The sequence below is a fragment of the Cydia strobilella genome, chromosome 7 (genome assembly GCF_947568885.1).
Source record: "Cydia strobilella chromosome 7, ilCydStro3.1, whole genome shotgun sequence".
NCBI classification, from domain to species: Eukaryota; Metazoa; Arthropoda; class Insecta; order Lepidoptera; family Tortricidae; genus Cydia; species Cydia strobilella.
In genome coordinates, this window is record NC_086047.1 from 7,460,268 (window position 1) to 7,484,807 (window position 24,540).

The 24,540-nt window shown below is 35.9% G+C and overlaps 2 protein-coding genes and 1 long non-coding RNA gene across 3 annotated transcripts in view; all 3 read left to right on the forward strand.

The window, feature by feature from the left end:
* LOC134743144 (protein FAM107B) overlaps positions 1-11,474 on the forward strand; it is a 62,688-nt gene extending 51,214 nt beyond the window's left edge. Inside the window, exon 4 of the mRNA XM_063676487.1 lies at positions 7,767-11,474. Coding sequence (XP_063532557.1) covers positions 7,767-7,900 — 134 coding nt within the window. The 3' untranslated portion in view covers positions 7,901-11,474. The remainder of the gene's footprint in view (positions 1-7,766) is intronic.
* Positions 420-624, forward strand: LOC134742727 (uncharacterized). The gene is made up of 2 exons (XR_010127960.1): positions 420-504; positions 562-624. It is a non-coding gene; the product is annotated as an uncharacterized LOC134742727 (long non-coding RNA).
* Positions 11,475-13,254: 1,780 nt separating the features above from the next.
* LOC134743154 (homeobox protein 2-like) lies at positions 13,255-22,629 on the forward strand. The gene is made up of 4 exons (XM_063676498.1): positions 13,255-15,558; positions 18,308-18,499; positions 20,971-21,152; positions 22,298-22,629. The coding sequence occupies exons 1-4, from the start codon at positions 13,480-13,482 to the stop codon at positions 22,488-22,490; spliced, it is 2,646 nt and encodes an 881-aa protein (XP_063532568.1). The 5' UTR covers positions 13,255-13,479; the 3' UTR covers positions 22,491-22,629.
* Positions 22,630-24,540: the final 1,911 nt, after the last annotated feature.

Genomic DNA, 24,540 nt, shown 5'->3' on the forward strand with positions numbered 1-24,540 from the left:
AATACGTTTTTCCGATTTTTATAACCACGACAATCCCGATTATTTATAAGTCCGAAATATCAAAATTACGATTTTTAAAAACACGATGGAATAAAATCACGAATGTGCTATTTCCGAAAAATTTAAATCCGATTGTCACTTGACAGAAAGCTTAAAGTTCCGGTTTTACACTTTTTCGAAAATATTTTTTTTTTCCGAATTCCTAAATTCCGAAAAATCATTGTCCGATCGGAAATAAAATAATTCGGTATTCAGAAATTCGGTTTTTTACAAGATCGGAAAAATGAAGTCCGTGATATTCAAATGAAGACTCACGTCTTAGTAATTATTACGGGTACCTGTCGTGCCGCGTCATGTTAAATTCGGCATAAAATATTTTTGGCATAAAAATTCGGCATAAATAAATTAGACAGAACTGCGAACCCGAACTGTTGCTAGAAGTGGGTTAGGTTAGGTTAGAACTGCGACCCCCAAGAAAACGAACTGTTGCCAGAAGTGGGATAGGTTAGGTTAGAATTGCGACCCCCAAGAAAACGAACTGTTGCCAGAAAAGTGGGTTAGGTTAGGTTAGAACTGCGACCCCCAAGAAAACGAACTGTTGCCACAAAAGTGGAAATTTAAAAATTGGGATATTTAAAATAGGAATCACCTTAATTCGGAATAAGGGCAATTCCGAATTCGTGATTTTGAAAATCGTAAATGTTAAATTCGGTGTTTGCCACCATCGGAATTGTTATAGTCGGAATTATGTAGTTCGGAATTTACAAAATTCGGCTTTTTGGGTTTTCGGAAATATAAATCTTCGTGATTTTCATCATTCGTAATTATGACAGTCGGAATTTTGATGGGTGGAGCATTTAAAAATCGGAATGATAAAATTCGACATTCTAAAATTCGGAATAAAAAATTTCGGAAATATGTAGTGTACCCGATTTGGATAGGTACAGTCAAGGACGTAAAAATACAAAAATGGTACTGTATCGTTCGATATACACCTACTACTCTATGCCGTTTAAATCACGTCAAAAAATTTAACAAGGGCAAAAAAAAAAACATTTTGGAGTGTAATTTTATTTAGTTGTAGCAAAGAGGATATTATAGAGCGGTACAGTCATAGTAAATTTTGTAACCACAGTAAATTCCCTGCCATCTATCGACACACTTTAAAACTAAAAATGAAGATTTATAAAAATACGATAAAATGTATTTAAATATGGATAAATGTTTTTTTTTATTTGCATTAATTATTTTTATTATTTTGACCCATGTTCTTTCACTGATATGCGTCAAAATTGTTAAATAATAACAAACGAAACCGTTAACGCCCTCTATACGAGAGTAGGCAGTAGCGACATCTGATCGAGAATCAAATTTTCGAGATTTTCGAGGCACGTTTTTTCCTTAGACTGTATCCATCTATTACGGAGTTATATCTATCTTTGGTGGTAGGTACATAATAGTAAAATATTTTATCTAGACTACAGTCCTCTAGCGTATCCATGTGTCAACTTTACTTTAAGTTCCGTCTCCAGGGGACAGGGAGATAAATTAGGGGTGAATTAGCCGCTTACTGACACAGACCGAATTCCACGCAGGCGAAGCCGCGGGCACAGCTATTCATAATAATAGCGACAGTAGAATACGCTAATAATCATGGCGGAAGGAAATTGATGGCCCAGGAGACACCCTTCTTGATATTCGTTTAATATTTTTGGTGTCAAGTTATGGCGATTCATACAAAATGACAGGACTGAATTGAAATAGTCTAAGTACCGTAAATACCGTCAAGAAAAAGGTCCATTTGATTTTTTTTTCAGGACCCTGATTGACAATGAATGGTGCGGTACATATTAAATTACTTTAGTCCACTAACTATTGTAGTTTTGTGTAAATTGCCATAAAAAATATGCGCTTTTGGAATTTCTAATTCAATCCAATTTAATTTTTATTCACTAAAAGTGCAAAAAAATAATCCGTTTTGCTGCTTATTTAACTTTAATATAATTAAGTAGGTATTTTAAAAATGGCTAGATTTTCATTTTTTTTATACCACGTCGGTAGCCTATGGACGCCTGCAACACCGGAGATATTACACGCGCGTTCATATTGCGTGTATTATTTTCATACTAGCTGTGCCCGCGGCTTCGCCTGCGTGGAATTCGGTCTGTTTCAGTAAGCGGCTAATTCACCCCTAATTTATCTCCCTGTCCCCTGGAGACAGAACTTAAAGTAAAGTTGACAGATGGATACGCTAGAGGACTGTAGTCCAGATAAAATATTTTACAATTAGGTACCTACCACCAAAGATAGATATAACTCCGTAATAGATGGATACAGTCTAAGGAAAAAACGTGCCTCGAAAATCACGAAAATTTGATTCTCGATCAGATGTCGCTACTACCTTTTGCCTACTCTCGTATAGAGGGCGTTGACGGTTTCGTTTGTTATTATCTAACAATTTTAACGCATATCAGTGAAAGAACATGGGTCAAAATAAAAAAATTATTAATGCAAATAAAAAAGATCATTTATCCATATTTAAATACATTTTATCGTATTTTAATAAATCTTCATTTTTAGTTTTAAAGTGTGTCGATAGATGGCAGTGAATTTACTGTGGTTACAAAATTTACTATGACAGTACCGTTCTATAATATTATATCCTCTTTGCTACCACTAAATAAAATTACACTACAAAATGAATATTTTTTTGCCCTTATTCAAATTTTTGTCGTGATTTAAATGGCATAGAGTAGTATAGGTGTATTTCGAACGATACAGTACCATTTTTGTTTAACGTCCTTGACTGTACCTATGCAAATCGGGTACACTACATAATTCCAAAATTTTTTATTTCGAATTTTAGAATGTCGAATTTTATCATTCCGATTTTTAAATGCTCGACCCATCAAAATTCCGACTGTCATAATTACGAATGATGAAAATGACGAAGATTTATATTTCCGAAAACCCAAAAAGCCGAATATTGTAAATTCCGAACTACATAATTCCGACTATAACAATTCCGATGGTGGCAAACACCGAATTTAACATTTACGATTTTCAAAATCACGAATTCGGAATTGCCCTTATTCCGAATTAACGTGATTCCTATTTTAAATATCCCAATTTTTAAATTTCCACTTTTCTGGCAACAGTTCGTTTTCTTGGGGGTCGCAGTTCTAACCTAACCTAACCCACTTCTAGCAACAGTTCGGGTTCGCAGGTTCGCAGTTCTGTCTAATTTATTTATGCCGAATTTTTATGCCAAACATATTTTATGCCGAATTTAACATGTTGCGGCACGACAGGTACCCGTAATAATTACTAAAACGTGAGTCTTCATTTGAATATCACGGATTTCATTTTTCCGATCTTGTAAAAAACCGAATTTCTGAATACCGAATTATTTTATTTCCGATCGGACAATGATTTTTCAGAATTTAGGAATTCGGAAAAAAAAATATTTTCGGAAAAGTGTAAAATCGGAACTTTAAGCTTTCTATCAAGTGACAATCGGATTTTAAGTTTTCGGAAATAGCACATTCGTGATTTTATTCCATCGTGTTTTTAAAAATCGTAATTTTGATATTTCGGACTTATAAATAATCGGGATTATGAAAGTCGTGGTTATAAAAATCGGAAAAACATATTTCGGAATATTTGGGTGTTCCCATCAAAATCATGTCATCCAAATCGGTCCTCCAGTCAAATCAGTCAAATGACGCCGGCGGCGGGCAGCGTCTGCCCCTTTTTTTTTTCGGAGTTTGAAATGCATCTGCCCCTACGACTTGTTGATGGTCATAGCGAAGCAGACGCTCACGGGGACCTGTAGGCGCTTGAAGCGGAACTGGAAGTTGCTCGGAATGAGAAGGATACGCGGGATGAACACGGCTTCTCCGGCGCCACACTCCGTCAGGATCTGCGCCTACATATGTATTACGTACGATATATTTGGGATCACAATCGAACTCGCGCTGGCTTGCCGTTTCAGCCGAAAGCGAAGCGACCTGCCTGGCTAGAGCGCCACTGAGTCTCTCACCGTGGTTTTTCTCAGTCTCCTGAGACCGTGCCCCTTGTGGCCGCAATGCATTGCGAGACTTTTGCGAAAGATTCGATTTTTTTCGGCAAGGCATGGTAACGCGTTTAAGTCCCAAATCGTTTGACATTTACTGAAAAATGATTTTTTTAAAGTACCCACCTTCGTGACCATTATTAAGAGGAAAGGGCACGGCCGCTTCTCCATGCAAACGCAGTCTCCATTTTTTTGGTTAAAAACTACCCTATGTTCTTCCACGGGACTCAAACTATCTCTATACCAAATTTTATCTAAATCGGTTTAGCGGTTTAAGCGTAAAGAGAAATTAAAAAAAGTTTTTTCATATTTTTTGTGTTTTCACTCGGGAATGGTATCATTTTGATATCATAAATGAATTCGGCATACCCGATTTATACAAAATCGATACCTAACTTGGCCTAGTAGCTAAAATGATATAGTTATCAAGATAAAGTTTTTAACCGCTTTTTCACCACCATGGGGGATGAATTTTTAAAAACGCTGAGAGTAATTTTCTTGTTTTTTAATATAATAACGTTTTGCAAAGTTTTAAGTTCCTAGCTTAAAATAAAATTTGCACCCCAAGACAAACTTTCATCCCCTTTTCAACCCCCTGAGGGGTTAAATTTCCAAAAACGTCAAAATTAGTTTTTTTGTAATCGTCTATCATACCTTTCTAAGAAGTTTCAAAGCATTTGTAATGGATTCAAACTTTCAACCCCCTTTTAACCCTGTTAGGGGACGAATTCTTGAAAACGCTAAAATCACTTTTCCTGTATTATAATAATATGCTCATTATACAAAGTTTCAAGTAACGCACTCAAAAAAAAATTGATCTCCATACAAACTTTCAACCTCTATTTCACCTCCTTAGGGGATGAATTTTCAAAAACGCTGAAATTAGTTTTCTTGTATTTCAATAATATATCTTCTTACGAAGTTTCAAATTGCTAGCTTAAAATAAATCTTGAACCCCATACAAACTTTCATCCCCTTTTTAACCCCCTTAGGGGTAAAATTTCTCAAATTTTTATAGCCTAAAACCTGGCCGTGGATTTTTTCGACAGATTAGTAAAGTTTGCATCAAAATCCGTTCAGCCGTTTTCATTTGTAGCGCGGTCAAATAAACAGACAAACAGATAAACAGATAAACAGATAAACAGACAAAAATTCTAAAAACTGTTGGAATGTGTTCTGTTATCGATTCTAAGTATCCCCAGGCAATTTTTTTTCGAATATCTTCCATGTACAGACTTTCGACCCTCTTCCGCTTTATTATATGTATAGATTGCTCAATTAAGAGCAGGTAAAACGAGTCCTTTGCTTTCTGCTTAAAATATCTAAAATGCTTTTAACTTTTACATAACGTCATTATTTCCAGTTGGCGCTGTTGCGTTTACAGCAAAGGAGTTCTACACTTTCCAAAAGTTTAGCTGAATTGATAATAAAAAAAATTGACATTGTTACACAAACTTACTAACAGTGTTAACTTGAAAACTTGTAAACAATGTTACTCAAACTAAAGCAAAAATCAACTTGTGATATTTGAAATGGACGTACCTAAATCTGATAAATTTTATAATACGACAGAGTTCATGTCGTGTCACATGGTCACAATATTATTGTAAGTTTCAGAAAACACTACTAAATTGAAACTAAACGTTAAAAATGTGTTAACAATGTCGTTCAAATACTCGTATTTCGACAATGCATATTTTCGCACTTATTCCGGTATTATAAAAACTGGTTTGAGGCGAGTTATCGAAGTTGTTTTTGCGTGCATACTGCATATTCGGCCGGGCTCCGGCCCGTACCGGGCCCATACGACAGTCGACAGTCGACACAGGTGCAACGGACGTTCACCTCGATCCTCACATGTCACTCAATCTCCTTAACATACTATACCTTGCTTTGATATGCGTTTCAGCGATCGTTCTCTTTCGCAAATAAGTATTCATAGTGTTGTATTTTTCTTTACATGGAATTTGCTGTAGCTGGGTTACACAATGATAGAGCAAATTTTCTGAAACCCACTACTAGGATCTATATTTTTTTACAAGCCTTGCTTGGTTTAGAATGTAAATACCTAAGATTGAAAATAAAACGTGTTATTTTATTTTTATTTAATTCCTCAATACTATGTTTTTTATAAGTACATTAAATTCTCTGAACAGGTAAGTGATTGCTATCAAAACTGCATTACATGTTTCATTGAAATAGTGCATAACGTATGTTGTATTATGGAATACTTGCGGAAACGATCGATCAATACATTAACTTTAATAACCAACTTATATCAGTTAAGTACTATTTATTAATTGCGCATAAATATTGTTTTTTTACACATCTTCTTTGACTTGTTTTATATTTTTGTTACTTGCTCGGACGACTGCCACTGATAATTGACGAGATTAAGTAATTCTTAGGTATCAAGTTTTAAAATACTTGCGTGATTAGCCCATTCTGTTCATTAGTATACTGTATCTATTTGACTTGTCGTACTTGATTACCAGTAAAGTTATTCATGTATTTCCTGTACGGATGTCAATAGCCAAAGTTAAATGAAAGTGAAATTACATGCAGTGTCTAGTCTCTAAACCGAGCGGGTCTAGCTCTAGCGTGGGAGAGATTGCCTTATGCCGCCGACTGCATTGCAAAATGCATACATTAATTTACTTGATACTTCCTGATTGTTAGTGTTTACACTTGTGTGAACAATGTTCATTAGTGTTTAGTATTGCCAGTTGCCTCACTAGTCCCACTACCTACTAATTAAAGAGGCAATTGACTTCAAGAATATGTCCCGAAGGTTTTTTAATATTATGTATGGTGTCCATGTCGATAATATAATATGTTCTTCAAATTATTAACTTGGCTGCGAGCAGCTTAGACCGAATCTGGGAAAAGATAATTTTACTAATCTTTGTCAGCAAAATATTTTAGGTAATTTTGGAGATTTTTAAACTTTGCCTTTCTCTCTTTTATGATTAATTACAAATATTTAACAGTCGCGGCCTCCCCACACTGTTTAAAGAAAACGATAAATTGGACCGAGTAAACATTTAGATTACAAAGTGATAATATCTAAGGAAAAATAATATGTACTTGCGATGTGGCGGGGTGGTGCTGTGTATAGTCAAAGTTCAAATTATTCGTGCATGCGACAAATTATCTAAAAAATACCTAAATAATTCGGTAATGAGGTATTTATTGTACACATATTTATGTTAAATTGTTAAAGTTCAAATTATTCGTGCATGCGACAAATTTTCTCAAAATTATCTAAATAATTCGGTAATGAGGTATTATTGTACACATATTTATGTTAAATTGTTAACATTGATAAGGTTTTGAAAATCATTCTAGAAGTATAGCAGAAGAACAAGGATCCAATAAGTAGATAGACTAGGCTCGCATGCTAGTTTGTTCACTAAAGATCTAGAATAGAAACAGCAGTATGTGTAGAAAGGGACTAAATATTTGTTTGAAAGTTAACCTAGGACGGAGGTATGTAATTATAACATATGAGGAAGAGTGGACATCTGAGAGATCTCATTAGCAGCCGCGTTAGGGGACCGAAGTCGAACGGCCGATATTTTATTTATGTACGATTTCGGAAACTTATATCGCCATAGTATGGTGCGTTTCTCAACGCACCGCGCCATCTGTTGAATGTCTACATTACTAACCAAACGATTTCTCGTTTCAGAACTAGAGCGAGCCATAGCGGAGCGCGCGCGGCGGCTGGAGGCGGCGGCGCCGGCGCCGGCGCCGGACCCGGCCGCCTGCGCCGCGCTGCAGGAGCTGCGCGCGCGCCTGCGCCCCGCCGCGCACGAGACGTAGTTCGCCCGCATCCAGCTAGGTGCCGCTCCTCACCACTAACAATCTATTCATTTCGTGACTTTAGAAATCATTTGACCTGACGAAAACAATTTAACCGATACGATATCGGGTCGGCGGGCCAAAATTAAATTCTAACTTGAATTTGTATCGACTGGCTAAATCGACACCATTCGAACCTTGAAAGTTGAAGGGTTCAATCGTGACCATGTTTCAAATGCCGCTCCTAAACTGCCAAATTCTCTTTTTACTAAGCTTATATTTTGATTTTTTTTGACACCAGACAGGAGGTTCCTTTCAAAGCTAAATAAATAGAAATAAAAATAGATTTGTCATACACCCGATATAAAAACAAAACATAGGGAATGTGACACTTTGAGAACATGATAATTAAACCGTCAATGCCTAATTGTAATAATATAAATGTGGGAGGTGCAATATTGCTACTAATTTTATGGAAATTGCTTGTGGCTCGTCTTGTGGATAACAAAAAAAAATACCGAGAAGAACTATACATATTTCTGCAGGCCTTACACAGGAGCAGCGCGGCAGTATCTCGCCCGAGAGATAGACTACCCGTCCCTCTCTAATTAATACAGTAAAAAAAAAAAAACGGGTAGTCCATCTCGCAGGCGAGCTACTGACGCGCTCCTGTACTGTATCGGCATCTAGTATACTTTGTAGATCAACCCCTTATCTAATTACATGATGTTAATATTCATGCTTAGCAGTCATCAGTATTCAATTGCCTTAAGATTAATATTTACGAGTAATATGGCTAAATCATTACATTTTTGACTAAGATTGAATATTGACATAACTAATTTCCAATTTCACGTTGAATATTACATAAAAAAATCTCTCTCTTCTAATAAATTCTGTAGTGAGTGGACATAAAAAAAAATAGTTGGTATACAAAATTGCCGGTTTATATCCTGTATTCAAATTCATTGAAAAATATAATTGAGCATCATTTTATCTTGGAAGTAATTTAATATGTATTATGAGTAACGAGTAGAATTAAAATTATAGCCATGTTCTTTGTAGCCATAATTTAAGATTCTGTAGACTATAAAATACTTGACGAATAATGGAAATGAAAATAAAGTCGATATCAAGTGAGACTGCTCGCGACATCTAGTAAGGGCTTTCAGTAACTCGAGCCCCTGTTTGAGTTGGGTGAAGGAAAAACTTCGGGCATAACTTTAATTTGAAGGGTTATTAAAGTATAATAATATTGTTGGTTGAATGAGTGATGCTATAGCGGGTGTTTTGATTATATAAATAGCATGAGCAAATACTGGTGATGTGTGCAGTGTGCTTTGAATGCGAGTTTTAGTTTTAAGGCTAATGGTTAACCTGTCGTACAGGTATTTGGGATTCACTTTGAGTGTCACAAATGTAGCGTTGCGTTCATGGCATTTTGATTTCACTATGTGCATCGGTAAAAGTTGCTTTAATGGCTACTTAGGTGTGAATATTAGGCGCTTTAATCGTCGTTCGTATTACTAAAGCTGGCAATACACACTAGGGTATGCCTGCGCAGTTTTGCCAACTGCACCGGTGAAACGTAGCGTACCTATGTAGCATTCGACTGTGCAGTTTTCTAACCAGCTTCGACTGTGCAGTTGAACTGTACAGGCAAAACTGCGCAGGCGTGCCCTAGTGTGTACGGCCAGCTTAACTGTATCAACGATGGCGGAATCGTCGGAATAATGACCCCATAAATTATTTATCTTCAGGACAGGAACTATTATTTTGTTACCGTATATTAAGTGCACTATTATTTCGGTTCGATACTACGTATACTTATAATTATCGTCTCGAACAAACGACTGAGAAGGGACTGCATGAGGTATCTAATAATAATAAGGGTAACGTCGACTTGTAACCAAGAGAATGAAATATTTTTCTAAACTTTTTAATGTCACAAACCTAACATTTTGTCGTCGTAGAGTTCATTTATAAGCATTTACTGTTCTCGTTGACTCCTTACTTGTCTATCAAAGTAACCATGTTTAGGCATAGGTACATGTGTATCGAGGTAATTGTGTAATATTAACTATTTTATTACATACTTATATAGAGAGTAGGTAAATGTTGAAAATAATATAGAATGTATTATTAGTGAAAATAACTCGTAAGCGTGATTTAAATGTAATAAATTATTTTAATTACAATATAGAATTCTTATGAATTGTAGAATCAACGATATTATATTCAGAAACAAACCCATAGAGACTTAGAGCTAGTTTATTTACTGATAAATATAGCACAAGTATCCGACTTCTATGAACTTATCAAGTGCACCAATAAATACCTATAGATGACCAGTACGTTTGAATGTGTTCATAAAAGTGATAGATGATAATATTTTTGTATACTTCATTATTCCGTAGACTACAGTATGTCTGCAGAATTGAATTTTTATAATGGTTGGTTTGTTTGGTTACCCTAGTTCTACGCTTTTTCAGTGTTGACTACCTAACTAAATGTATCAAATCAAATACAAATCAAAAATCCCATCAAAGAGCGTTTTTACATTGTTCGATCGGCGCAGTCTTTAGCGGTCACGCACACTACAGCAAGCATTATGCCTACACATACACACACCAACAAATATAATCGGTCCGACCGATGACGGGGGGCTCAGTTAGGCTGAATTTATCGGAAGCGCCTTTCCGATATCGGATGTCGGAACGCCTATGACAAAAACAGCTGCAGGAGAGTCGCCATTGGCATTAGGTGCCTTTTTTGCGTAATTTATCGTTATTTAGTAATAATGATCTATTAAATGCATAAATAAATACAGAGAAGCACATATATCTTACATTTTACTCCCTTCCGAGTCTTCCGACGTCCGATATCGGATCGGACTATGTGAAAAACGCTCTAAAGAGTTGCTCCAAAATCATGGTACCAAATCTTTATGTATGTCTATTCAAGTTGGTTTAGGACGTGTAACGAATCTCTGGATAATTACTATATTATAACATAACCACATTCTACCTTTTATATGCTATGCAGTGTCCTGAAAATATAAAATTTAACTTCATTTTTGTTGCTCTCCAAATAAATGTACACAAATGTAAAACAGTTCAAATTATGACCATTACCAGCCCACTAAAAGGTCTAATTTCAAAAATATTGGGTTCTCTCCATTGTGCCTATTATATATATACATATACGTAGTTGTTATTTACTTTCAGAGTATTAATTATTTATATCATATTAAGGTAGGGATATTATGAAGGATGAGAATTCTCGAAAAGCTACGAAATTTTAATACCATTCCACTTGTTATTCTTTCACTACAATGTTTTTTTATTATTGGGAGCTGCTTTTTCTATGTTAAGTGTTAAGTTGTTTGTGTCCTAGTACAAAGTCTTCAGTGAAGGGCTATTGTTTACCTGAGCTTGTGCAAGCAACGTGGCCATTTTATTTGAATAATTTAATGTGAAACTGAACTATAGTATTAAGTGAGTTACTCTTCGTAATGGCAGACAACGTTTTCACAATGAAAACTGTATTAAGAATTCAATAATTTCTATAGACAAATAAACGTGTTTTAGCAAAATTTTGTTTTATTTCGTGTGCACATTTTAAAAAGTACCTCGTGAATTTTTAATTATTTTAATTTTATTTATTTGGCAAACATACAGCACATAATAATACAATAAGGTAAAATATATAGTTAGAACATAGGCCAAAATAGTTTCCACTTATAGGTAATACAAAATTCCTTTGCTCCGAAAAAAAAGTACAATTATTAGGTAGGTATTTTGAATTTAAAAATTGAATTTAACAGTAACATTTAGTACTACCACAATCTGAGGGTCTATCGCGAAAGAAGAAAATCGAAATTTTATTATCAAACATCTGTCACTCTTGCATATTCCAGCGATAAAGAGGCATATAGCGAAATTTCGGATTCGCGTTTCCCAGTAGGTCCTTTGTAAACAAACCGCCCTGATGCATCAATGTCATATTTTATTATCTCTGAAAACTTGTCAAAAAAAAATTAAAGGCACAGTATGTATAAGTTACTCTATTGTTTAATAAAGGGGCTAGTGCTGCAATCTGGTGGCAGAACATTGCAGTAATACAGGGGGTATTACTGCAATGTTAATAGCTAAGACCTCTCTAAGATGTTGTGACAAAGTTAGTTCAAAATGTCTAGGTACCTACACATTAGATGAATAAGTAAACTTAAAAAAGTACGTAACAAGTAAAATAAATAAATAGAAAAATGTAGGTAGGAAACAGTGGCTCAGCTCGAACAGTGGCTCAGTCGCCCCAATATCGCCTCTATCATGTTGTAATTAGGTTGAGTGAGCCACTGTATCCGGCTATTTTTTTCCAAGCCACTGTTTCCTACCCTACCCTATGCTAAATGTATAAAAAATAAAGTTATGGATGCGCACACTAGGTAATCATCTTTAAACTATCAAAGAATTATTGATTGTAATATAGAGGTAAAGTCATACAAAAACGTGTCCCTTAGTTGGACAGCCGAAACGGATGGCGCTGTATTGTTTGTTTTGTGGTTACTGTTCAAACGTCAACTTTTGACAATTAGAGTAACCGTATGATGTACGGAGCTGCGCAGCGCCATCTCGTTTAGCTGTCAAATTCGAAGTACGAAATTGTCATAGACTTGACACATCTTATTTTATCAATGTATCTTTGCTAAAAGTAACAGTTTAATACCTATACCTACTGACGTTTTATAAAAACTTAGATATTAAGAGCTGATAGCAAAAATTTTACGTTAAGTACTAAATAAGTTGTGGCCTAAATAAAAAACTTGAACTTGAAGTAACTTCGTGCCAATAAACAGGGAGCTTCTGTGCTACCCTCTACAGTTCAAGTGCGCTCCCTCTTCGAGTATTGCCCCTGAGGGCCTAACGCGAAACACGAAAATCGAAATTTCGTTATCTGCCTCTCTATCACTCTTTGCATATTGGAACGATAGAGAAGCATATAACGAAATTTAGGTTTTCATGTTTCCTGGTAGGCCCTTAGGGAGTTATTATAAAACAGTTTTAAAACTTGTAAATGACATCACATAACAATAACAGTGTTGCAGTTAGCTACTAAACACCACCTCCCGTTATATTTTATTCAAACATAAAATGCTACATACCTAGTTGCCAATGCATAGGTATATTTTCCAACTGAGGTCGTTAACAAGCTTAATCATAAACGACATCCATCGGTTTGTGGTGTCGTTAACGATGAGCTGATCAATCACCACGAAGTTTCCTTAATTAAACTTGGTCGTGCTTGACACATAGCAGAATAATAGAAAATAACGGCCCAGTTAATGTCACAAAATAATGAAAAGGCGGAAGGTAGATTTGAAACGACACCTCATTACTGCATATTACATGGTAACGAATTACAAGATTATCGAACTCGAAGCATAATTAGCGGGGAAAATTTGTCGCGGTTAGTAAGCGTGAACGCTTTCGTTTTCTCATGCTGGGGCGGCGCACGCGCCCGCGCCCGAGCGCCCGCAGTCGCTCCCGGCACTCCACCCGCTGACCACGCTCGGAAAATGTTCACAGGACTAGACCATCATGTCTCGTAAAATATTCCGCGCCGCGCTCTTTTATCTCCTAGTCCTAAGCCTCGATGCAAAAAAATCCAGGAGAGTCAAAACTACTAAACCAGACGACGACAGCAGCCCGCAACCAAGTGTAGTTTCATATTCCACGTTTGGCTTCAACGATGTTGGATCCTATGATGGCTTCGTGCCCAGCTCTCCGGACTTTGCTACGTATTTGAGCAGTAATGTTGACAATCAGGATTCTCCTCCTCCGAGGTTGTACGGGCCGGCGTTTCCGTCGTCGTTAGAATCATCTGGATTCAGTAATATAGAATCACAGCCGCAAGATGGCACCTTCAGTTCTGGTGATGACAACAATGCGCAGCCGAGCATATTGCAATATAGTTCAGCATCCTATTTCAACGCCGATAACAATAATGATCAGGGGCAAAATGGTTCTCCTGAGGAAAAGTACCGACGGATAGTTGACGAAGAGAGCAATTCGCCGGTGTATGGAGCTAAGTTGGGTGGTAAAAATAAACATAGATTGTTTAACCCATTTAATGAAACTGCAACGTTTGATGTTTATAGTAACGGAAACTCCCATCCTAGTGAAACGAGGTATTCAAATTTTAAGGTAACTGAAACAACACACGATACGAAGCCAGTATCATATGGTGAGTCGGCGAGCAGCCACCAAAACATTTACAACTACGCTCCAACCTATCCGCCGACCGAAGCAGATGAAATAAAGCCCTCAACTAACAACACATATTCCTTTAATTTTCCCAAAGTAATTGACTTTACGAAATATAAACAATATTATCCCATAGCAGTAGAAAACAAATTCCCTACTGCTACGTTTCAACCAGTAACAACTAAGCAGAAAGACGTTAAACAACACAATAACTACGACAGTCACAATACTAATAATTACGACAGTCACACTAATAATAACTACGACAGTCACGGTAATAATAATAATTACGGAAGTCACAACAATAACTTCGACGTGCACAGTAATAATAAGAACTATGAAAGTCATAGTAGTATTAACTATCCATCGCAGCCATTCAAAAATACCTATGAAGTCAAAGAAGAAGATCAAGAAAGCGATCTTCCAAAACAAACTTCCTACACAAATAATGGTTATTCAAATAGTTTTATGAGTTACACTAGTCCCAAATCCAGTTTAAAAGATACTAAACAAGATTATGATTACAAGGATAAAGTGAAACCCACTCCGCCATGGTCATATAACAATACTATAAAAAATTGGAGAAACCCCGTAAAAGGCTATGAGTACTCTACTGATTATAGTAACATGAGTTTTAAATATGACACTAGTATATCGGAAAAAGAAAAACATACAAAAAAGAAGCCTTTTCACAGCTACACAGATGAGCTTACACCTGCAAGCAGTAATGTTGTAGATTTATCCGACTACAAGTTCCCTGAAACTGACTACTCAAACTTTAAGAAGATACCCGGTGTTAAAGCACATTACGAAGACGAAGACTATTCTAGCTTACAAACAAAATACAAAGATTTGTTTAAATCTGATGACTACATTAATCAATTTAAAAACCTGTACAGTAACAATAATGCACCGTCAACAAGCTCTCTTTGGGGAAATGTTTACAAAGGCCCGGAATTCACATCTCTGAAATATCCTTCAACAAATTCTCACTTTAGTGATGAGATTACTAGCGATGTAGTTCATATAAAACCCGGTTTAAAGAACAAACAAAAGAATAGATTCAGTCATAATAAATACAGTGATAGTAAACCAAGTGAATGGTCATTTCAAAATAAATACAGGCCTTATAAAGCCAACAAGCCTAACGATTGGACTAAAGATGTGTCTCTGACGAGATTCAAGTCAGAGGAAGACTTGTTAGGTCTCAGAACTCACGATACATCACACCCTTCATATATACCCTCGTATAAGCCGCATAACGATTTATCAGACGAATTTGACTACAAGAAGCTTGTAGAAAAATGGCGGCAATCCTACCTGAAATCAAAATACAAGGAATCGTTCCGCGATTTTGAGACCTATGCGTCAGATGCGAAGCCCGTACATGTACCTATACTGAAGCCATACGCGGTAAGTCTTATAAAATAATAATTTCCATCTAATTTAGTCTTGAAATTATTTAAATAGTTCTCAGTATAAGATTTAGTAAAAAAAATTAACAAAAACCATACAGAGGAATGCGGATCAGAAAAGCTAGCAGCACGCGTCTCGCACTGATTTCCTCCGCTCGGGTAAGATGACGCGCGTGCGGCCCAGAGAAATCACGAAACAAAACACACGGCAATTTCATTCAGTCATGCGTTTGCTCGTGTTACTGTCTTGGGTGCAGGCTATAAAATTATATATTTACGACCATTATACCTATACAGACAACACCCCAACGGATTCTTAAAAACCTTTTGGTGTTTAAGAATCTAACTTATTGCAGCACTTTCGTGAGTCTATAAGTTAAAATTTAGGTACTTAGTTTGCTTCTTCCATTCCAAAAGTCCAGTCAAGATAAACTTGACTAAAGTTCGTTGCCTAGCTCAACCCTCATTGAAAGTGAAACGGAGCAAGTAATTGACCAGAAGTACAGGGATAATCAATGGTTTTGCATAATGGACGCCTAGGTCCATCGTCTGGCGTTACGGGACATTGGCTCTTCGAAGTTATATGAGTGAGATTGCTTTCACTAGCGGTCAGATAATTAGAGTTTGCATACAACATGGTTTCCTTAAGTTGTAGTTGTGGTCCTAATGGCAATAAACTCTTTTCAATTTCGGATACAGTCGCTTATAAATTACGATAAGTTCACGAAATTGCGTTACCGTCCACGGTAAACTTAAAGTGGTTAGGTACATACAATCTCATATTAAGTACATTGTCGATGACGTCCCCTGCTTTACCGTGACGGTACAACGTGCTGTTGATGTGGACGTGAAAACCAAGAATTGGGTCATAGCTGACAGCTTACAGCACAGCTGAATCTTATTTGAGTTAAGCAAAGTTATTATCGAACACCAATGTTTTACTTATCATCATGCTATCAACAAGAACATGATTGACGCAGCAGATATGTCATGAATAACGTTTTATGGTCATACTTGAGCACGGTGCAATTTATTAGCAAACAATTATTGGTTCGCGTGCGACTGAAAATGCTAATGTAGCGATTTACATATTATGCGCAGGAGTTTCCTCCATTCACGGTAATCTGTGATATTATAACTAAATAGATGTGTGTGCGTGTATTGCTATGATACGATGATATGTTAAAAAAAATCTAATATAGGTACTTAAATACGAAATTGAATGGGAGCTTACATTATAACTGCTTTTACGTTTCATATTAGTTATGGACTCCGTATGGTCCTTAAGAGTCCCCGTCCCAGCAAGCTCGGTTCTCCATACAAACGTACTTAGTTACGCTCGCATTACTAGCTAGATTGCAGTGAAACTTTGTACTTACAATAGGATACTTAAGTCCTGTAATTAGTTTATGTAGATTCAGATACCATAGTTAAAAAAAATACAGCGAAGCGTATTTATGTTTTTCATACAAAACTTTATTTTGCTTTATTCCGTTTGTTTTATAAACTGGAGCTATATAAACTAATTACAGAACTAGATTGTATGTGCAAAGTTTCATTACCGTTACATTCCGTTTTTTCCTTTTGAGGTACGGAACCCTAAAAATGCACCCATACGCGAATACTAGCGTCACATCACAAGTTGGTATTCTTGCGTCCGCACCTCCATTTTAATATCATAATCGGCGGTCGAATTCGGCGAGCCAAATTGGAGTTTGATGATTTGATCAGACAAATTAATCAGATTGGCAAAAAATTGTTCCCGTCTGGACTGGCCTTTACAACAATAGTACCTAGTCGATAGTTACAGTTACAGTTGCATGAGCAATTGAGACGCCGCGCCGCCCGCTTGGCACGATTGTTACTTGGGTCAAAATGAGTTATTCTAGCGTTCTAGCCATGCGATTGACCTATCTCAAGAAGAGAGGGGAAAGGAAGCTCTTGTGATCCAGTTTCTACTTCTATTTACCTGTTGCTGTCATCACCTTACATGACCTGATAACTATTCTACTCTCTACTAGGTATGCAATAACTATAATGGTGCTAATTTAATAAGTAAATAGAGTTGTTTAAATCTCAACCTAACCTAACCCTAACCTATTTTTGTTTTATTTATCAGGAATATAAAACAGACTACATGAATTTACAAGTTAACTTAAGGAAGTTTTAGGTTTTTCCGAAGTCCTCAAACTAAACGTAGGTATAAAACAATTAAAAAAAAACTTTACTAACTTAACGCGAATTATTTTCAGGCAAATATACCACTCCGCTGTTTCCGTTATCAGAAATATCTTGGACTTTAAATTGTAGTGAACTTTGATCGTAATCATGGTGCTCTGGCAGGGCTTTCACTGCTCTTGTCAAACACCATTGGTAGGTAGTCCCACGGCGGAAGGACAATTACTCTGTGACGATACTGTCTGTTTTCACAAAGGTCACTCTAGGTATCATATCTTGTAAACAATACTTGCAGAGCCCACAATGACGAAAATAAACTTTATCAAAAAAATTCCTACATCACACTTTAAAACACTTTTCAAGAACGAATTCATCAGTTAGTTTAAGAAATACCGAAATCAGTGTAAGAGTTCCCTCGATTGGCACGATTTCTCCAGAATCGCATCATCCGATCCTGACGCAAAAATAAAAAATAAAACATTTCCCAAAGTATTCAGAATCTTCTTCCTTCGAAGTTTTCAAGTTGGTCAAAAAAATACGCTAAATTTGACTCGCCCCGTCCTCCGCAGATCGAAGTGCCCCGGCCCGTGATCGTGCCCGTGCCGGAGCCGTACCCGGTCCGGGTGCCGATACCCAAGCCGGTAGCCGTGCCGGTAATCAAAGAGATCAATGTGCAGATCGAGAAACCCGTACCCTATCCAGTCTATAAAAAGGTCCCATACCCGGTGGAAAAATTTGTACCCGTGCCTGTTGTAAAGCAGGTCAGTGTTTTTATAATTAGGTTTTCATAAAAGTTTACCTTAAGCACTTTTCAGAATTGGAATTAAATGTGTTAGAAACTTTACCATTCAAAATCGTTCTGATGAAATAATCATTTTCTAATTTATTTATCTTTAAAATATGATGTTTGGTCACAAAGCAAAGGCCTCGAAAGCATTGGAAACGGTTTACTTTGCTTGAAAAATTGAAAATATCTAAACAAATTCAATGCTTTTAAGAGTAAATAATCCTCCTAATACTGAGATAAATAGAATAGTTGTATAATATATAATAATAATGGTTAAAAGGTAAACTTAATTGTGAAAATAACTAATCAGGGCTTGAAATAATTTAATAGTACCTATTAAATAATATATATTGTTTATTTCTTTCAAGTTATAAGCTTATAATTAATTAAATAATATAAAATAAAACTATGAAAACGGATTATATCGCGTATATTGAATTTATAATACATCCCGACGTTTCGAACTCTTTACAGCGTTCGTGGTCAACGGGTGAGTCACCCGTTGACCACGAACGCTGTAAAGAGTTCGAAACGTCGGGATGTATTATAAATTCAATATACGCGATATAATCCGTTTTCATAGTTTTATTTCATGAGTAACTATCGCGGTAACCGAAGACAATATTAAATAATATAATTTTATGTAGGTCAATGCGTAGCACTATATTCAAATAATATGATTATTTATCATAATGCAAATTACATATTATTTATTATATGTATCTTAGTTGGACGTGGGTTTATTTATTAATTTATTTATTATTATTCGGAGATCCAACAGCTGTTAAAATGTCTATAGGTTTTATAAATATGATACAAAAAGCCAATTACAGGTTCTCACCAGTAGCTACATATTAACAAAAACAATTGGTGGTTAGCACTATTGCACGATTCCTACATTTACACGCCAAAGCTATAGTAAACTCATAATTCGAAATTAACTAAAGAAGATACACAAAGAAAAAGAAAAAATACAGCACAATGAAATTTCAATAAGGCATGCTCACCTAAAGAACTCCTCCGTCAGGATACGCCGCACAGTTTGGATGTTGCTGTTGAAAATATCAATGTCCTGCTCCCTCGTAAGTTTATTTAGGCATTTACTAGCACGTATCAAAAAACTGTTCTGTCTGTAGTTACGCGAAGCATTAGGAACAGTAAGGGGTCGAAAATTTCTTGTGGATTTGGATGGAATACTGAAAGAGCAATTCAGGGCAATTAACATTTCCGTTTAAGATATTGAGAATGTAAACTATGTCAGAGATTTCACGGCGTGTTTGCAACGGAATAAAATGATGCTTCCTACAGATATTGATATAAGGTAGTTGGAGGATGTATTAAGGTTATTTAATTTTAAAGCAAAGGAACTTGATAAATTTCTTTTGGATGCGTTCTAATCTATCGATATAAGTATGATAGCGGGGATTCCATACTTGCGATGCATACTCAAGTTTGCTCCTAACATATGTGCAGTAAAGGATTTTAATAGTTTTGGCTTCGATGAAATGTTGGTAGCTATTATATTAAGATATATTGCGTTGCTGGCAGCTTTTTGTATCCGTACATTATTTCTATTATCAATATTAATAATACGTATAAGTACATAGGTATATTTATTACACACATTGGAGGAATTTGTGTATTAAAAAATAAAATTTATTTATGTATAAAATTAATATGCAGGTGCGTATATATGTTAGTGCTTTTGTTTGATTCCGGTTTTTATTAACTGAATTCATAGGTACTGCTTAACTGACTGATTTTAACGCAACTTACTGCTACTACTCTTTAATTAAGTACTTAATCAACAATGAACAATGACAGGCTTGTTATTCCCCGAGTATACTTAACGAGTGAACGTTTTTGCGTGTGTCTTATCGAGATACAGGCATAATGTCTTGTGTAAACTAGACGAGAATATTTTTTACTAAAATTAATTCGAATGTATTATCTGATCGAAAAAACGTCTGGTCTGGCTTACTCGCTGGCATTCTCACAATAATAAAAGTTTCATAAAGTATCTATCTACCAACTATCTACTAACGAGTATTACAACTAGTGACAATCTAAAAGTTAGGTAGGTATACAGGGGATGGCTGCATAGGATTAAAATTAAAGTAATTAATTAATGAGTACTTGTTTAAGCCGCTTGAATATAATCACCGAAAAACTATTATGTATATATATAATTACTTAACTAACACTAGTATAACACGAAATAAATCCTTTGTTAAAATATTTAGATAAGTACGGTTTCACTCACTATTATTTTTAATCGCTTTTGGCGACATGTTTCGGATTCGTGAGTGAAACCGTACTGATCTAAATATTTTGAAATATGTCTCACCATAGTTTAATTTCGATGTCCCTTGTTCTTTTAAATACAGAATAAAATCAAGTTTAGGAAGATTATATTACAATTAATACCTAGCTTTTATAATTTAGGTAAACGTTCCAGTGGTGAAACCATATCCAGTGCCCGTGCCGCACATAAGGCCGGTGTTCCACCACACGCGGCCCCACGACGAGCTGGACGAGGCCGGTACGGACGATGAGGAGGATTATCTACCCCGCCCTGATGGCTACAGGACGAGTAAGAGAGTGCCGTTTTCTAAGCGGCCTCAGAGGTGAGACATGATTACATTCTATTACTTAACTTTTGCATGCCCTCCGCTGCATATTAGTGTAGATGTTCCATGTTCCATTACGGTCTGCGATTAAATAAAAAATGCACGAATAATGAAGATTTGAAAATAATGAAAAGGAAGACTTATGATATGATTTTATTTCTTGCGATGTTAGCACAATCGGATTAGGACTAACCTCGAAATCTCTAGAACAGTCCTGAAATTTGGTATGATTGATGTATTCGACGGATCACTGTCTAAAATGGAAAGTGACTGCAGTCACTACTGCAAACGTTATCAATTGTCATCAAAAAACGTATAAGCGCTCATTAACCGTGTTTCAGGAAACATTTACTAATGACGGCACTGACATTGTAATATCAATGCATAATTACAGCATTTAAAGCATTCTAAAACATCGTGCGTGCAATACATAACATACCGTCAGTGTTGTATCTCATGAAACATGCGACTGAAGTTCAAAGACTTATTCGGGTTGTGTTTTAAAATTACGATTGATATACATAGACACTAGACATATATATGATACAAGTAAAATATGTAGATATAAATTTTATAGCATATAGATCGATTGTCGCTACTACACTAGGACACTATAGGTACATATATTCATATACTTACCTATATAAGGAGAGGTCGATACTGTAAATAAGTAGACAAATTTAGGATACTATAAATACGCACACGCAACTTAAATGAATAAAAACTTTTTACTAAATTATAAAACTTATGGGTAACATTTATTATTAGAAACAATATCACATTCCTTTGAAATGATCAAAATGGGATAGATTTACTTTTAATTAATTAACGGAAAAAAATGGATTAATTAGTTTCCATGTAAAAAGCCAAGTCTCAATTATAAGAAGTTTTATTTCATGAAAATTTTCTTAAATAGATTATTAATTGCAAATGCTATTTGTTTAAATATTTAAAAAATGCTATTGAGCCGATTTTAGCAGACCAAAATCGGATCCACATAATCAGAATGATAATTACTTGCTGGGTTGGCTAAAACATTTAACAAAGCCAATTTAAGTTTCCTACTCTTCCTAGCATAGCAATAATCAACAGAATGTTGTGCATAGCTATATTTAAAAAAACATCCAATTTAACAATTTCAGCCCGCGCTACCGCGACCGGCCGCGTAGGCCCCAGCGAGCCCCGTACTATGACCGGAACAGAAGGCAGTGGCCAGACAGGAGGCCTACCAGGAGGCCCTCGGAGCTCCGCCCTTCGCCGTTTAGATCTCCCTACGATGATGAGTTTGAACGCAGTGACTACTACCTGCACTGCCAGAGAACCAGACTCTGTTAGCGTTATTCCAATTCATGGGACAATGTTTTGTTCTGCATTTGTTTACTTCCATAGTGAGACTTGTTTAAATTATGTGATGAAGCAAGCTTTGTAATAGTATCTAATTTGTAAGTGACTGCTTCAAATCAAATTCTTTTGTTTTTCAGAGATGTTCGAGATTTGAATGTCATTATTAAATCAATATCAACGCAGTAATAAGATTTTCACAGATAATAAATTTGTTCTAACAAAATAGTTTATGCTGGTCGTAATTTACGGTTGTTGAACACAACATAGAGGATAGAGGGTTTATGATTAGTGCAGAGAAAATTTATAAATTTGTCTTATGAAATCAGCAGTTTCCAACCACTGGTAAAGCAGTGTATGCGGTTCATTTAAATGTGAGAGTTGCAACGGATTGGGTGTCAATATCAAATATATTTTACCTTGTTCAGCGAATTATGATTGCCGTACGCTCTATGAAAACAGTATAGCTTATTTTTTATATCCAGACTATGTGCCAATACCTGTATCTTCTTCTTAAAATTCAGTTAATTAGTTGTTTAATTTGAACAAAGAATGAATAGCATTTTGTTATATTTGTATAGTAAATGTTAAGTGTTATAGATTGAGTAAATATTTGTAATAAACAAGGTTGTATTCTTTTGTGCAAAATATAAAACATGTTAATAGATAATTTTCAGATCATCAGACGCCTGAATATTTGAGCTTATGATGTAAGTATTATCGACTAGGTAGGTTGGTTTTGTACCTATAATAAACGAGGGTTCCGTACTTTTTAGTAAGTATTTGTTATAGCGGCAACAAAAATGCATCATCTGTGAAAATTTCAACTGTCTAGCTATCACGGTTCATGAGATACAGCCTGGTGACAGACAGACGGACAGACGGACAGCGGAGTCTTAGTAATAGGGTCCCGTTTTTAATACCCTTTGGGTACGGAACCCTAAAAACAAAAGACGACTTGTGAAAACAAAACTTATAAAACCGTGCCCAGTAGGGCTAAGATCATGAGTATTATATTCTTTGGCTAAGATGGTCGGTTTTTTTATCATCTGTCATTATGTCTGTCACGTTCTAAGAAGTATTATGTAAGTGCGAAAGTGACTCATGACATGACAAGTGATAAAAATGCAATAATATAACAGTTTAACGTTTTTTTGGTCAAGTTCCCAGTTCCCATATTTAATTTTATCGTGCCGATGGATGTTCACACTTTCTGAAAAGGAAGAACTCAGTAGGAAACCTCAGGTGGGTCTGATAATTAAGTTGTCCGTACGAGATCAACGTACGGTCGCGCATGGCTGCGCGCTTTTCCCAACGCTCCAATAAACAGGGTGCATCTTACGCATGCTCGTCACGATTAACCGTTTTCCTGTTTATAAATTATCAAAACTGCAGTGACCGTCTGCGAAGCGAGGAACAAAATAAAATTATCAAACGGGGCTTACCTAGAATAAATTTACATTGATGTTTGGCATGTCTTGCAGAGTTCATGGTCTCGGTTACAAAGTTGGTTTAGTTTAGATAAGTGAATGTTGGTGGTGGGATACTTAACTACACTTTACACAGAGGTATATTGAGAGAGGTGTCCAAGTAAAAACATCGAACATTTTTATCAACAAAAAAGATACATCTATACATATAATAAAGCGGAAGAGGGTCGAAAGTCTGTACATGGAAGATATTCGAAAAAAAATTGCCTGGGGATACTTAGAATCGATAACAGAACACATTCCAACAGTTTTTAGAATTTTTGTCTGTTTATCTGTTTATCTGTTTATCTGTTTGTCTGTTTATTTGACCGCGCTACAAATGAAAACGGCTGAACGGATTTTGATGCAAACTTTACTAATCTGTCGAAAAAATCCACGGCCAGGTTTTAGGCTATAAAAATTTGAGAAATTTTACCCCTAAGGGGGTTAAAAAGGGGATGAAAGTTTGTATGGGGTTCAAGATTTATTTTAAGCTAGCAATTTGAAACTTCGTAAGAAGATATATTATTGAAATACAAGAAAACTAATTTCAGCGTTTTTGAAAATTCATCCCC

Excerpts from the sequence above, each read along its gene's own strand:
- LOC134743154 (XM_063676498.1), top strand. The coding sequence starts at position 13,480 with ATGTCTCGTAAAATATTCCGCGCCGCGCTCTTTTATCTCCTAGTCCTA. Across the intron at positions 18,500-20,970 it reads CCGTGCCTGTTGTAAAGCAG|GTAAACGTTCCAGTGGTGAA; the intron begins GTCAGTGTTTTT and ends TTTATAATTTAG. Across the intron at positions 21,153-22,297 it reads TTTTCTAAGCGGCCTCAGAG|CCCGCGCTACCGCGACCGGC; the intron begins GTGAGACATGAT and ends TAACAATTTCAG.